At 39.9% G+C, this 16,176-nt stretch overlaps 1 protein-coding gene across 1 annotated transcript in view; it reads left to right on the forward strand.

Moving 5' to 3' along the window:
- ADGB (androglobin) overlaps positions 1 to 16,176 on the forward strand; it is a 693,780-nt gene that overhangs the window by 631,616 nt on the left and 45,988 nt on the right. The window contains exon 32 of the mRNA XM_053711792.1: positions 1,586 to 1,697. Within this exon, the coding sequence (XP_053567767.1) occupies positions 1,586 to 1,697 (112 nt within the window). The remainder of the gene's footprint in view (positions 1 to 1,585; positions 1,698 to 16,176) is intronic.

The raw sequence follows: 16,176 nt of genomic DNA on the forward strand, positions 1-16,176 counted from the left end.
GTAAGCTTAAAGGGACATGAAACCCAAAAAAATTCTTTCATGATTCAGTTAGAGAATACAATTATAAACAACTTTCTAATTTACTTCTATTATCTAATTTGTTTCATTCTCTTGGTATCATTTGTTGAAGGAGCAGCAATGCATTACTGGTTTCTAACTGAACACATGGGTGAGCCAATGACAATCAGTATAAATATGCAGCAACCAATCAGCAGCTAGAAACTAGGTTCTTTGATGCTCCTGATAACATTTCAGCAAAGGATAACAAGGGAAGGAAGCTAATTAAATAAAAGTAGTAAATTGGAAAGTTGTTTAAAATTGTATTCTCTATCTGAATCGTGAAAGAAAAATTTTGGGTTTCATGTCCCTTTAAGAGCCGGCCCATTTTTTGTTCAGCACCTGGGTAGTGCTTGCTAATTAGTGGCTAAATGTAGCAAACCAATCAGCAAGTGCAACCCAGGTGCTGAACCAAAATTGGGCCTTCTCCTAACCTTTCATTCCTGCTTTTTCAAATAAAGATAGCAAGAGAACGAAGAAAAATTGATACTAGGAGTAAATTAGAAAGTTACTTAAAATTGCATGCTCTATCTGAATCATGGAAGAAAAAAATTGGGTTTAATATCCCTTTAAGGAAGAATATATTTATTTGAGGTTGTGGATTTAATTTCTCAGTGAAAAGATGTTTTTTAAATCCCTCCCTGTTATTACTCATGGACTCTCACCACCTGTATTTAAGAAAACATAATTTATACTTGCCTGAATCATTCATTTCTTTCATCGTGGGGAGAGTCCACGAGACCCCACCCTTGTGTTTTTCTAGGGTTATTTTTTTTCTTCAGCACATATTTTTTCCCTGCTCCTTTTACGGCTCTTATTTCTTTTTCTTACCTCACTTGCTTTTTCTTATATGATTCAGATAAGATAGTATATTTTGGGGGGGAAAAAACTTCCCAGTTCCGTTTTCAAATTTATTTTGGCTTCTTTGTTGAAAAGCAGATAGGTAGGCTCAAGAGGGTAGACGAATCTGAAATACTATAAGGTAGCAGTTTTGCAAGAATGCTTTAAAACTTTTATACATTGTGCAAACACTTCTTAAAAACCCTCTTGCAAAACTACTGCCAAAATAATTTTACTTCAACAAAAAATGCCTTGAGAACAAATTTGATAATCAAAGTCATTTGAAAACTTTTTTAAAAAAATTGTGTTTTCTGTTTTAACCATCAAAGAATATTTTTTTTATATCCTGACAACATTGTTTGCTTTTGATTAAATATCGTGCTTGTCCCACTCTCCGTAGAGAGGTCATACAATCACATTCTATAACCTTCAAGTGCTGCAACTCAAATAGCTGGTTTAGACAGTTTGCAATATTTTTAAAACCTAGGTTACAAATTTTGCTTTTTGGCCTCTCTAGGGAGCGTGGGACAAAGTACAATTTGTAAGCAAGAGGTATTTAATATCCCTTTTGAAAAGCATGTGACTTCCTCAGTATTCTTATTGGCTGCTAAATTTGAAATACATTTCTCAACCCCAAGATTATTTCTGAACCCTTTTAACATTTTCTCCTGGTTTACTTTATTTTTAGGCTTTACAGTCACGTTTGCAGTATATCAACAAGAACATGCAAAAAGTATTATCTCCACCAGCATCAGAAACCGATGATCCTCAAGGTGACCCGATTGCTAATGGAGAAAGGAGTAGGTGTCATTTCATACTTTCATTTTAACTTTGTTAGAGGGACTTTAAACCTGTCTTTAAAGGACCACTAAATACAGTATAGCTGAATAATTGACAAATGCACAATAAAAAGACAATGACACTTACTTTGAATTTGAAATGAGCAGTAGAATATTTTATGGCAAATTTCAAAGTTAATACAATTTTCCCTCCCCTCTGTATCATGTGACAGCCATGGGCATCCACAGATTTTTTTCCGGGAGGAGGGTGCAATAAAGTGAAATATGCCCAGACAGAAAACATGCACACATGCATATATATATATATATATACTGTATATATTTATTTACAAATGCCCAGCTACATTTTGCTGAAGACAAGCAGACTAAGGACATAGATTACTGGAACCATGTCCTGTGGTCCGATGAGACCAAGATAAACTTATTTGGTTCAGATGGTGTCAAGCATGTGTGGCGGAAACCAGGTGAGGAGTACAAAGACAAGTGTGCCTTGCCTACATGGTCTGGGCCTGCATGAGTGCTGCCAGCACTGGGGAGCTACAGTTCATTGAGGGAACCATGAATGCCAACATGTACTGTGACATACTAAAGCAGAGCATGATCCCCTCCCTTCGGAGACTGGACCCCAGGGCAGTATTCCAACATGATAACGACCTCAAACACACCTACCAGACGACCACTGCCTTGCTAAAGAAGCTGAGGGTAAAGGCGATGGACTGGCCAAGCATGTCTCCAGACCTAAACCCTATTGGGCATTTGTGAGGCATCCTCAAACGGAAGGTGGGGGAGCACAAAGGTCTCTAACATCCACCAGCTCCGTGATGTCGTCATGGAGGAGTGGAAGAGGACTCCAGTGGCAACCTGTGAAGCTCTGGTGAACTCCATGCCCAAGAGGGTTAAGACAGTGCTTGAAAATAATGGTGGCCACACAAAATATTGACACTTTGGGCCCAATTTGCACTTAGGGGTGTACTCACTTTTGTTGCGAATGGTTTAGACATTAAAGGCTGTGTGTTGAGTTATTTTGAGGGGACAGCAAATTTACACTATTATACAGGCTGTACACTCACTACTTTACATCGTACCAAAGTGACATTTCTTCAGTGTTATAATAAAATATTTAACAAAATGTGAGGGGTGTACTCACTTTTGTGAGACACTGGCCTCTAGTTATCAAGCCGTCAACCTCAAATACGCTGGAATTCCGCAGCGTATTTGTGGCGAGGCTGATTCGCCTAGGTTATCAAGTCCTTTACACCGGCAAAAGTAGAATTTTGTGACGTAAGCTTCGATCCGCCGGACTCTATCCGACACAGATCGATTCTTACGTCACTCCAGATGTTCCGCACACAAGTTCGGCACAATCTAACTACTTTTTCTAGTTATCAAATGACTAGCAGGTACGCTCGGCACTTTTCCGGTCCAGCATACCTGGTTTTCAAACCTCCGCCCTGGATGCGGCAGATCCCATAGGAATCAATGGGAGTCTGACCATAGCGAAAGTTCATGTTCGCTGCTGCCCAACATCCCATTGATTCCTATGGGAAATGTCTGCACCTAACACCCTAACATGTACCCCGAGTCTAAACACCCCTAATCTGTCCCCCCCTACACCGCCGCAACTAAATAAAGTTATTATCCCCCTAAACCGCCGCTCCCGGAGCCCACCGCAAGCTACATTATACATATTAACCCCTAATCTGTCCCCCCCCCTACACCGCCGCAACTAAATAAAGTTATTAACCCCCAAACCGCCGCTCCCGGACACCGCCGCAACTATAATAAATGTATTAACCCCTAAACCGCCGCTCCCGGACCCCGCCGCCACCTATATTAAACTTATTAACCCCTAATCTGCCCCCCTACACCGTCGCCACCTATAATACATTTATTAACCCCTATCCTGCCCCCCCTACACCGCCGCAACCTATAATAAATTTATTAACCCCTATCCTGCCCCCCCTACACCGCTGCAACTATAATAAAATTATTAACCCCTAAACCTAAGTCCCCTAACACCCCCCTAGCTTAAATATTAATTAAATAAATCTAAATATTATAACTCTTATTAACTAAATTAATCCTATTTAAAACTAAATACTTACCTTTAAAATAAACCCTTATATAGCTACAATATAAATAATAATTTTATTCTAGATATTTTAGGATTTATTTTTATTTTACAGGCAAATTTTAATTTATTTTAACTAGGTACAATAGCTATTAAATAGTTATTAACTATTTAATAGCTACCTAGTTAAAATAAAGAGAAATTAACCTGTAAAATAAAAACTAACCTAAGTTACAATTACACCTAACACTACACTATACTTAAATAAATTATTCCTATTTAAAACTAAATACTTACCTGTAAAATAAACCCTAAGATAGCTACAATGTAATTAATAATTACATTGTAGCTATTTTAGGATTTATATTTATTTTACAGGTAACTTTGTATTTATTTTAACTAGGTACAATAGTTATTAAATAGTTATTAACTATTTAATAACTACCTAGCTAAAAGAAATACAAAATTACCTGTAAAATAAATCCTAACCTAAGTTACAATTAAACCTAACACTACACTATCATTAAATTAATTAAATAAATTACCTACAAATAACTACAATTAAATACAATTAAATAAACTAACTAAAGTACAAAAAGTACAAAAAAAAAAAAAAAAGCTGTTACAAAAAATAAAAAAAAATAAGTTACAAACATTTCAAAAATATTACAACAATTTCTCCAACATTGGTGTGTCCGGTCCACGGCGTCATCCTTACTTGTGGGAATATCTCTTCCCCAACAGGAAATGGCAAAGAGTCCCAGCAAAGCTGGCCATATAGTCCCTCCTAGGCCCCGCCCACCCCAGTCATTCTCTTTGCCGTTGCACAGGCAACATCTCCACGGAGATGGTTAAGAGTATGTGGTGTTTAGTTGTAGTTTTTTATTCTACTATCAAGAGTTTGTTATTTTAAAATAGTGCTGGTATGTACTATTTACTCTGAAACAGAAAAAGATGAAGAATTCTGTTTGTGAGAGGAAGATGATTTTAGCAGACAGTAACTAAAATCCCTTGCTGTTTCCACATAGGACTGTTGAGATGAAGTAACTTCAGTTGGGGGAAACAGTTAGCAGACTTTTCTGCTTAAGGTATGACTAGCCATATTTCTAACAAGACTGTGTAATGCTGGAAGGCTGTCATTTCCCCTCATGGGGACCGGTAAGCCATTTTCTTAGTCTCAAGCAGAATAAAGGGCTTAATATGGGCTATAAAACTGGTAGACACTTTTATGGGCAAAATCGATTGCTTTATTTGGGCATTTTATACATGTTTATGCTGGTAATTCACACTTATAAACTTGGGGAACGTTTTTTAACGTCAGGCACTATGTTAGACACCTTTTCCAGTCAGGAAGGGCCTTACCAGTTATAGGCTGAGCCTCTTTTTCGCGCCATTACTGCACAGTTGTTTTTGAGAGCAAGACATGCAGATGCATGTGTGAGGATCTGAAAATAGTTGGAAAAGCTCCTAGAAGGCGTCATTTGGTATCGTATTCCCCTCTGGGCTTGGTAAAGTCGCAGCAAAGGCTGTAGCTGGGACTGTAGAGGGGTTAAAACTGTAACCGGTTCCGGTTTTGTTATTTTAAGGGTTAAAGCTCTGAAAATTGGTGTGCAATACTTTTAATGCTTTAAGACACTGTGGTGAAATTTTGGTAAATTTTGAACAATTCCTTCATATTTTTTCACATATTCAGTAATAAAGTGTGCTCTGTTTAAAATTTAAAGAGACAGTAACGGTTTTGTTTTAAAACGGTTTTTGTGCTTTATTGACAAGTTTAAGCCTGTTTAACATGTCTGTGCCTTCAGATAAGCTATGTTCTATATGTATGAAAGTCAATGTGTCTCCCCCTTCAAAATTGTGTGATAATTGTGCCATAGCGTCCAAACAAAGTAAGGACAGTACTGTCACAGATAATGAAGTTGCCCAAGATGATTCATCAGATGAAGGGAGTAGACATGGTTCTACATCATCTCCTTCTGTGTCTACACCAGTTTTGCCCACGCAGGAAGCCCCTAGTACTTCTAGCGCGCCAATGCTTATTACCATGCAACAATTGACGGCTGTAATGGATAACTCCATATCAAATATTTTATCCAAAATGCCTGCATATCAAAGAAAGCACGATTGCTCTGTTTTAAACACTGAAGAGCAGGAGGGCGCCGATGATAATTGCTCTGTCATACCCTCACACCAATCTGAAGGGGCCATGAGGGAGGTTTTGTCAGATGGGGAAATTTCAGATTCAGGAAAAATTTCTCAACAGGCGGAACCTGATGTTGTGACATTTAAATTTAAATTAGAACATCTTCGCGCACTGCTTAAGGAGGTATTATCTACTCTGGATGATTGTGACAACCTGGTCATTCCAGAAAAATTATGCAAGATGGACAAGTTCCTAGAGGTTCCGGTGCACCCCAACGCTTTTCCTATACCCAAGCGGGTGGCGGACATAGTGAATAAGGAATGGGAGAAGCCCGGCATACCTTTTGTTCCCCCTCCTATATTTAAGAAATTATTTCCTATGGTCGACCCCAGAAAGGACTTATGGCAGACAGTCCCTAAGGTCGAGGGGGCAGTTTCTACTCTAAACAAACGCAGTACTATTCCTATCGAGGATAATTGTGCTTTCAAAGATCCTATGGATAAAAAATTGGAGGGTTTGCTTAAAAAGATTTTTGTACAGCAAGGTTACCTTCTTCAACCCATTTCGTGCATTGTTCCTGTTACTACAGCAGCGTGGTTCTGGTTCGAGGAACTAGAAAAGTCGCTCAGTAGAGAGACTCCATATGAGGAGGTTATGGACAGAGTTCACGCACTTAAGTTGGCTAACTCTTTTATTTTAGATGCCGCTTTGCAATTAGCTATATTAGCGGCGAAAAATTCAGGGTTTGCAATTGTGGCGCGCAGAGCGCTTTGGCTAAAGTCTTGGTCAGCGGATGTATCATCCAAGACAAAATTGCTTAATATTCCCTTCAAGGGTAAAACTCTCTTTGGGCCAGAATTGAAAGAGATTATCTCAGACATCACTGGGGGAAAGGGCCACGCCCTCCCACTAGATAGGCCTTTCAAAGCCAAGAATAAGTCTAATTTTCGTTCCTTTCGTAATTTCAGGAACGGACCGGCCTCTAATTCTACATCCTCTAAGCAAGAGGGTAATGCCTCACAGACCAAGCCAGCCTGGAAACCGATGCAAGGCTGGAACAAGGGTAACAGGCCAAGAAGCCTGCTGCTGCTAACAAAACAGCATGAAGGAGTAGCCCCCGATCCGGGACCGGATCTAGTGGGGGGCAGACTCTCTCTCTTTGCTCAGGCTTGGGCAAGAGATGTTCAGGATCCCTGGACACTAGAAATAGTTTCTCAGGGTTATCTTCTGGAATTCAAGGAACTACCCCCAAGGGGAAGGTTCCACACGTCTCACTTATCCTCAAACCAAATAAAGAGACAGGCATTCTTACATTGTGTAGAAGACCTATTAATGATGGGAGTGATACACCCAGTTCCAATGAAGGAACAAGGAATGGGATTTTACTCAAATCTGTTCGTAATTCCCAAAAAAGAGGGAACCTTCAGACCAATTCTGGATTTAAAGATCCTAAACAAATTTCTCAGGGTGCCATCGTTCAAAATGGAAACCATTCGAACGATTCTACCTACTATCCAGGAAGGTCAATTTATGACTACCGTGGATCTAAAGGATGCGTACCTACATATTCCTATCCACAAAGAACATCATCAGTTCCTAAGGTTCGCCTTTCTGGACAAACATTACCAGTTTGTGGCCCTCCCATTCGGGTTAGCCACTGCTCCAAGGATTTTCACAAAGGTACTCGGGTCCCTTCTAGCGGTTTTAAGACCGAGGGGCATTGCAGTAGTACCATACTTGGACGACATTCTAATACAAGCGTCGTCCCTTTCAAAAGCAAAGGCTCATACAGACATCGTTCTGGCCTTTCTCAGATCTCACGGATGGAAGGTGAACATAGAAAAAAGTTCTCTGTCTCCGTCGACAAGAGTTCCCTTCTTGGGAACAATAATAGATTCCTTAGAAATGAGGATTTTTCTGACAGATGTCAGAAAGTCAAAACTTCTAAGCGCTTGTCAAGTTCTTCATTCTGTTCCACGCCCTTCCATAGCTCAGTGCATGGAAGTAGTAGGGTTGATGGTTGCGGCAATGGACATAGTTCCTTTTGCGCGAATTCATCTAAGACCATTACAACTGTGCATGCTGAAACAGTGGAATGGGGACTATACAGACTTGTCTCCAGTGATTCAAGTAGATCAGAAGACCAGAGATTCACTCCGTTGGTGGCTAACCCTGGACCACCTATCCCAGGGAATGAGCTTCCGCAGAGCAGAGTGGGTCATTGTCACGACCGACGCCAGTCTAGTGGGCTGGGGCGCGGTCTTGGAATCCCTGAAAACTCAGGGACTATGGTCTCGGGAAGAGTCTCTTCTCCCGATAAACATTCTGGAACTAAGAGCGATATTCAATGCTCTCAGGGCTTGGCCTCAGCTTGCAAAGGCCAGATTCATAAGATTCCAATCAGACAACATGACGACTGTTGCGTATATCAATCATCAGGGGGGAACAAGGAGTTCCCTGGCGATGAAAGAAGTGACCAAAATAATACAATGGGCGGAGGATCACTCCTGCCACTTGTCTGCGATCCACATCCCAGGTGTGGAAAACTGGGAAGCGGATTATCTGAGTCGTCAGACATTCCATCCGGGGGAGTGGGAACTCCACCCGGAGATCTTTGCCCAGTTGACTCAATTATGGGGCATTCCAGACATGAATCTGATGGCGTCTCGTCAGAACTTCAAGGTTCCTTGCTACGGGTCCAGATCCAGGGATCCCAAGGCGACTCTAGTGGATGCACTAGTAGCGCCTTGGACCTTCAAACTAGCTTATGTGTTTCCACCGTTTCCTCTCATTCCCAGGCTGGTAGCCAGGATCAAACAGGAGAGGGCCTCGGTGATCTTGATAGCTCCTGCGTGGCCACCCAGGACTTGGTATGCAGACCTGGTGAATATGTCATCGGTTCCACCATGGAAGCTACCTTTGAGACAGGACCTTCTTGTTCAGGGTCCATTCGAACATCCAAATCTGGTCTCCCTCCAGCTGACGGCTTGGAGATTGAACGCTTGATTTTATCAAAGCGTGGGTTTTCAGATTCTGTGATAGATACTCTGGTTCAAGCCAGAAAACCGGTAACTAGAAGGATTTACCATAAAATATGGAAAAGATATATCTGCTGGTGTGAATCCAAGGGATTCCCATGGAATAAGATAAAAATTCCTAAGATTCTTTCCTTTCTGCAAGAAGGTTTGGATAAAGGATTATCTGCGAGTTCTCTAAAGGGACAGATTTCTGCTTTATCTGCCTTACTACACAAACGACTGGCAGCTATGCCAGATGTACAAGCATTTGTTCAGGCTTTGGTTAGGATCAAGCCTGTTTACAGACCTTTGACTCCTCCCTGGAGTTTAAATCTAGTTCTTCCAGTTCTTCAAGGGGTTCCGTTTGAACCTTTACATTCCATAGATATTAAGTTGTTATCTTGGAAAGTTTTGTTTTTGGTTGCTATTTCTTCTGCTAGAAGAGTTTCTGAGTTATCTGCTCTGCAGTGTACTCCGCCCTATCTGGTGTTCCATTCAGATAAGGTTGTTTTGCGTACTAAGCCTGGTTTTCTACCAAAGGTTGTTTCCAACAAAAATATTAATCAGGAGATAGTTGTACCTTCTTTGTGTCCGAATCCAGTTTCAAAGAAGGAACGTTTGCTACACAATTTAGATGTAGTCCGTGCTCTAAAATTCTACTTAGAAGCTACAAAAGAGTTCAGACATTCCCACAAGTAAGGATGACGCCGTGGACCGGACACACCGTTGGAGAAAGTAATTTATCAGGTAAGCATAAATTCTGTTTTTAAGCTACTTACACCTAATCTAAGCCCCCTAATAAAATAACAAAGCCCCCCAAAATAAAAAAATGCCCTACCCTATTCTACATTAAAAAGTTACCAGCTCTATTACCTTACCAGCCCTTAAAAGGGCCTTTTGCGGGGCATGCCCCAAAGAAAACAGCTCTTTTGCCTGTAAAATAAAAATACAACCCCCCCCAACATTACAACCCACCACCCACATACCCCTACTCTAACCCAAACCCCCCTTAAATAAACCTAACACTACCCCCCTGAAGATCATCCTACCTTTAGCCGTCTTCAGCCAGCTGACCACCGATGGAACCAAAGAGGAGATCCGGAGCGGCAGAAGTCATCATCCAAGGGGCGCTGAAGAAGTCTTCCATCCGATTGAAGTCATTATCCAAGGGGCGCTGAAGAAGTCTTCCATCCGATTGAAGTCATCATCCAGGCGGCGTCTTCAATCTTCATCCATCCGGAGTGGAGCCTTCTTCAGACGAGCCTACGCGGAGCCATCTTCTTTCACCGACGACTGAACGACGAATGACGGTTCCTTTAAGTGACGTCATCCAAGATGGCGTCCCTCGAATTCCGATTGGCTGATAGGATTCTATCAGCCAATCGGAATTAAGGTAGGAAAAATCTGATTGGCTGATCCAATCAGATTGAGCTCGCATTCTATTGGCTGATCGGGACAGCCAATAGAATGCGAGCTCAATCTGATTGGCTGATTGGATCAGCCAATCAGATTTTTCCTACCTTAATTCCGATTGGCTGATAGAATCCTATCAGCCAATCGGAATTCGAGGGACGCCACCTTGGATGACGTCACTTAAAGGAACCGTCATTCGTCGTTCAGTCGTCGGTGGAAGAAGATGGCTCCGCGTAGGCTCGTCTGAAGATGGCTCCGCTCCGGATGGATGAAGATTGAAGACGCCGCCTGGATGATGACTTCATTCGGATGGAAGACTTCTTCAGCGCCCCTTGGATGATGACTTCAATTGGATGGAAGACTTCTTCAGCGCCCCTTGGATGATGACTTCTGCAGCTCCGGATCTCCTCTTCGGTTCCATCGGTGGTCGGCTGGCTGAAGACGGCTAAAGGTAGGATGATCTTCAGGGGGGTAGTGTTAGGTTTATTTAAGGGGGGTTTGGGTTAGAGTAGGGGTATGTGGGTGGTGGGTTGTAATGTTGGGGGGTTGTATTTTTATTTTACAGACAAAAGAGCTGTTTTCTTTGGGGCATGCCCCGCAAAAGGCCCTTTTAAGGGCTTGTAAGGTAATAGAGCTGGTAACTTTTTAATGTAGAATAGGGTAGGGCATTTTTTTATTTTGGGGGCTTTGTTATTTTATTAGGGGGCTTAGATTAGGTGTAAGTAGCTTAAAATTGCTGTAATATTTTTGAAATGTTTGTAACTTATTTTTTTTATTTTTTGTAACTTAGCTTTTTTTTTGTACTTTAGTTAGTTTATTTAATTGTATTTAATTGTAGTTATTTGTAGGTAATTTATTTAATTAATTTAATGATAGTGTAGTGTTAGGTTTAATTGTAACTTAGGTTAGGATTTATTTTACAGGTAATTTTGTATTTCTTTTAGCTAGGTAGTTATTAAATAGTTAAAATAAATACAAAGTTACCTGTAAAATAAAAATAAATCCTAAAATTGCTACAATGTAATTATTAATTACATTGTAGCTATCTTAGGGTTTATTTTATAGGTAAGTATTTAGTTTTAAATAGGAATCATTTATTTAAGTATAGTGTAGTGTTAGGTGTAATTGTAACTTAGGTTAGTTTTTATTTTACAGGTTAATTTCTCTTTATTTTAACTAGGTAGCTATTAAATAGTTAATAATTATTTAATAGCTATTGTACCTAGTTAAAATAAATTGAAATTTGCCTGTAAAATAAAAATAAATCCTAAGATAGCTACAATAAAATTATTATTTATATTGTAGCTATATTAGGGTTTATTTTAAAGCATTTAGTTTTAAATAGGAATAATTAATTTATATTTATTTAGATGTATTTAATTAATATTTAAGTTAGGGGGGTGTTAGGGTTAGGGTTAGACTTAGGTTTAGGGGTTAATAATTTTATTATAGTGGCGGCGGTGTAGGGGGGCAGGATAGGGGTTAATACATTTATTATAGGTGGCGACGGTGTAGGGGGGGCAGGATAGGGGTTAATAAGTTTAATATAGGTGGCGGCGGGGTCCGGGAGCGGCGGTTTATGTGGTTAAACAATTTATTTAGTTGCGGCGGGGTCCGGGATCGGCAGGATAGGGGTTAATAAATTTATTATAGGTGGCGGCGGTATAGGGGTCAGGATAGGGGTTACTAGGTATAATGTAGGTGGCGGTGGGCTCCGGGAGTGGCGGTTTAGGGGTTAATACATTTATTATAGTTGCGGCGGTGTCCGGGAGCGGCGGTTTATGGGTTAATACATTTATTATAGTTGCGGCGGGGTCTAGGAGCGGCGGTTTAGGGGTTAATAACTTTATTTAGTTGCGGGGGGCTCTGGGGGCGCCGGTATAGGGGGTAGAACAGTGTAGTTTAGTGTGGGTGCTTAGTGACAGCTTGTCAGTAAAGCTGTCAAAAAGCCGAAGAGCAGCGAGATCAGATGAGTGATAAATATCACAGTCCGCTGCTCATCGCCCCGTACTTGGTGCGCGGCTTTTTGACAGATTTATTGATAACTTTGGCGAGATTTTTCAGGTCAGCTGCGGCGATGGTAGGCGAGCTTAGGCGGGCGTATTGGGCCAGCGAAGGCAGGTAAGTAGACACGTTGATAAATAGAGGCCACTGTTTGTGTGTGTATATATATCAAAATAAGAGTATTGCATTGAGCAATGATACTTTTTTATTGGACTAACTATACATTTATAAGTTGACAAGCTTTCGGAAGAGTTCCTTCCTTTATCAAGTCTAAAGCAATACTGACCAATTCAATGGAATTTACAGATTGTATCTTAAAACACAGAATAGCTAAGAAGACAGTGCAGGGAGAGGAGGAGGTGCCGTAAAAATCATGAGGGGGGCTTAGGTAACAGGCAGACAGTGTCCAGTGTAGGAGAACAGACAGGGGAAATATATAGCTTTACATAGAGCATATACTGACATAAAGTTATATATCAACATTGAATCAATATCTATAAAGATGTGAAATTGTATATACAGGGGGAATACAAAAGTTAAAAAAAGACAAAAGTGTGGACATAGGCTTACCTGTGTACCTATGTCTAAAAAATGTGGAATATACAATGTAATTGACTAAATGAAAGTACATTAAAAAAAAATTTGATAATGTGTTAAGAATCCAGAGTCCACATTTAGTCCAGAATTAAACAGGTTGAAGTGCATTATCATTTTCATTTCAAAGGTTTTTCTTTCCATGGTGTTTTTGAAGTTGCCTCTGAGAATTTTTATTTTGAGGTTTTGGATGGAGTGGTCAGGTTGGGTGAAATGGTGGCCAACAGGGGTGCAGTATTTTGTTTCACAGTGGTTTTTGATTGAGTGTCTGTGTAAGTTCATTCGAAGGTGCAGTTTTTGGCTTGTTTCTCCAATATAGCAACCCATTTCTCATGCAGTGCAATGTATCATGTATACCACATTTGCAGATATACATGAATATGCCCCTTTAATGTTATAAGATTTATTATTGTGATTTGCTGTGCTGCTTTCACAAACGTGTTGACACAGTTTGCACAGAGCTTTATAGCAGCACTTGGTTCCAGACTTGGTTTAGACTTGATAAAGGAAGGAACTCTTCCGAAAGCTTGTCAACTTATAAATGTATAGTTAGTCCAATAAAAAAAGTATCATTGCTCAATGCAATACTCTTGTTATTTTGATATCTAATCTCTGGACTAACACGGCTACTCCAATCAACGTATATATATATATATATATATATATATATATATATATATATATATATATATATGTAAATAAAGTACTAACAGCACTAATCCACAATTAATTATGGATAATCATCATCACTCTGTTTTAAAAAATCTTACAGAATGAAGGTGCAGGGAAAATAGAATATTATTAATATAAAGATAAAAGAGAAAGCTGGGAAATCTGCTTCAGCCGTCTCGCTAGTCTATCTTGATCCGCACAGATAATTCCAAAAAAATAACCAAAAAACCCCAGGTCCCTGGACGCCAATTCATCTAACCACAAATGAGTTTACAATTTAATAAAAAAAAGTTTACCATCATATATATATATATATATATATATATGTAGAGGAAACAAAGTATCAGCGCTACTGATATGGAGAAGTTAATATTAAATATACACTATCTCACACGAAAAATCAAACAATGCAAACTAATACTGAACTCTATTGGATATATATATAGGCACATAAGTACATCTCTTATCGCAAGGAGTGGAGAACTATTGTCCTACATCAGGCTTCTTTGAAAAGGGGAGCGGTGAAGCGGTAATCCATCCTGCCTAAAGATTGTTTCTTACATGCTTATGTTTTTTAACTTCTGGTACGCTGAATACCTACTGTCCTAATATTTTAGTGTGGTGTGTTATTTATTTAATAAACTTCACTTGAGTCCGGATTGCGATCTTCTCTTTTCTGTTTTTCATATATATATATATATCAACAAAAAATTATGAAACAATACAGTTATAATAGGGGTTTAATAAATGCTATGAATAAATCCTAATGTGCTAATAAGGCAAGTAAAGGTAATCATGCAATACAAGTGACCACTGGTCACGGAAAAAGGGGGGGGGGGGGACTTTCCGGGAGTTAATTAAATTATCCTGTACTGTCCATACGGTGTTAGTTAGCTAAGGAATAGGGAATCCTCATTGGATGTAAAGGCAATGTCCCCAAAGTAAATGAGAGTCCGTAAGGATGAATTGAACAGTTTTGGAATGAAAAACATCCGAGTCCTTTAAAGAAAAGAGGGAGCTTAACTGAATAGGGCCACCAAGGATAAAACCCGCCAAGCAGTTTAACTATTTGGTGATATACCCAACTCATCAGACTTTATAGGGCGTCCCAACTGATGGTGGATCCAATATCATCAATGCTATTCGCTGTATAATAAGCTAGGTCAGCGTACCTGTACAGTCCTAACAAGATCTCGGCATTCCACTGTGTGGTAAGCTTATACAATAGCTGTAATTCTCACCTCCCGTTCAGGAGACTCCAAGGATGGCTTGGTGTATTACTTCATACATCCCTCACAGCCGTCCGGTTTGTTTAGGAGATATAGGGGTCGATTTATCAAAGGCTTCGCAAGCCTTTCGACTGCTGCTTCCCTAATCTTTCGCCACCTCTAAAGTGGTGAAATTCAATCTCCGCGGTCTTGTCCGACCGGGGAGATTGACAGCGTGATTGGCTGTGTGCGGGCAGGGGACGGGATTGCACGCGATCGCAAAATAGCGCTCATGTGCAATGCTGAATTCAGCCAGGGTAATGGTATTCAGCCAGGCGAGCTGCGGTGGACAGGGGCGCGTATGTGCGCCCCTGTCCACCTCAGCTTGATAAATCGCCCTCATAGTACAGAGTTCTTTACTCACACAGTTATCCAATCTTGTTTGATGTACCAGTTGCAAATTTCTTCCTTGTGGGGCCAACCTTGATGCCTTGGGCTTTACCTCAGTACGACTTCAGCTCCGGTATCTGTAAGTGCATGCCTCAGGGTGTCAGCTGAATCCCCCTGCTTTGGATGTAAAGATGACTCGCTTTGCGCGTTTCACCCAACACTTTCTGTGAATCGTGGGCTTCGTCTGGCATGTCGTTTCCTCGGCTAGCCGCCGAGTTCTTATTTCCGTTTCTTTATTCACGCCCACTTAGTGAAATAATTTTATCAAATACCTTACTTGCTACAAAAAAAATTATAACAATTTTACTCTTGTAGATACATATTTGTCAATTGTATTGTATTACATAATACGTAAATTCTTATCATCCTCATTGTTTTAAGATCACACACTGAATATATTTACACACTAACGTGTAGAGGCATAACTACACTTGTTTCGTTGTTGGACAGCAAAAAATCTTACTGGAATAAATGTAAATGGTTTCAATTTTACCATTGTAAGAATTAGTTTAATAATTATTGTTATACTTTTTAGTGCTTATGAGTTCTGGAAATAATTCTAGTTTATCTTATAAGATTTAATAAACTAAATTATTTTAAAGGAACGTGCATAATTAATTTCTTCATTTAGTCAATAGGGGGTTAATGCTCTTAAATTAAAGATCCATCTGCATTCCTTTTGCAGTAAATTTTTATCCTCCTCATTACTACAATGTTATATTTTAAAGTGACGTGCCACACTACTTGTTTTAACTTCATTTTTTATGTCTCTCATGTGTTCCTTGATTCTTTTAATACCCTGTAGGTTTTACCTACATAGTACATGGGGCAATTGCAGAAGACAATGTATATAACTTCCTCACTTCTACAATTTATATTCCCTATGACTTTATGTAGCTTTCGCCAT

The sequence above is a fragment of the Bombina bombina genome, chromosome 4 (genome assembly GCF_027579735.1).
Source record: "Bombina bombina isolate aBomBom1 chromosome 4, aBomBom1.pri, whole genome shotgun sequence".
Lineage (NCBI taxonomy): Eukaryota > Metazoa > Chordata > Amphibia > Anura > Bombinatoridae > Bombina > Bombina bombina.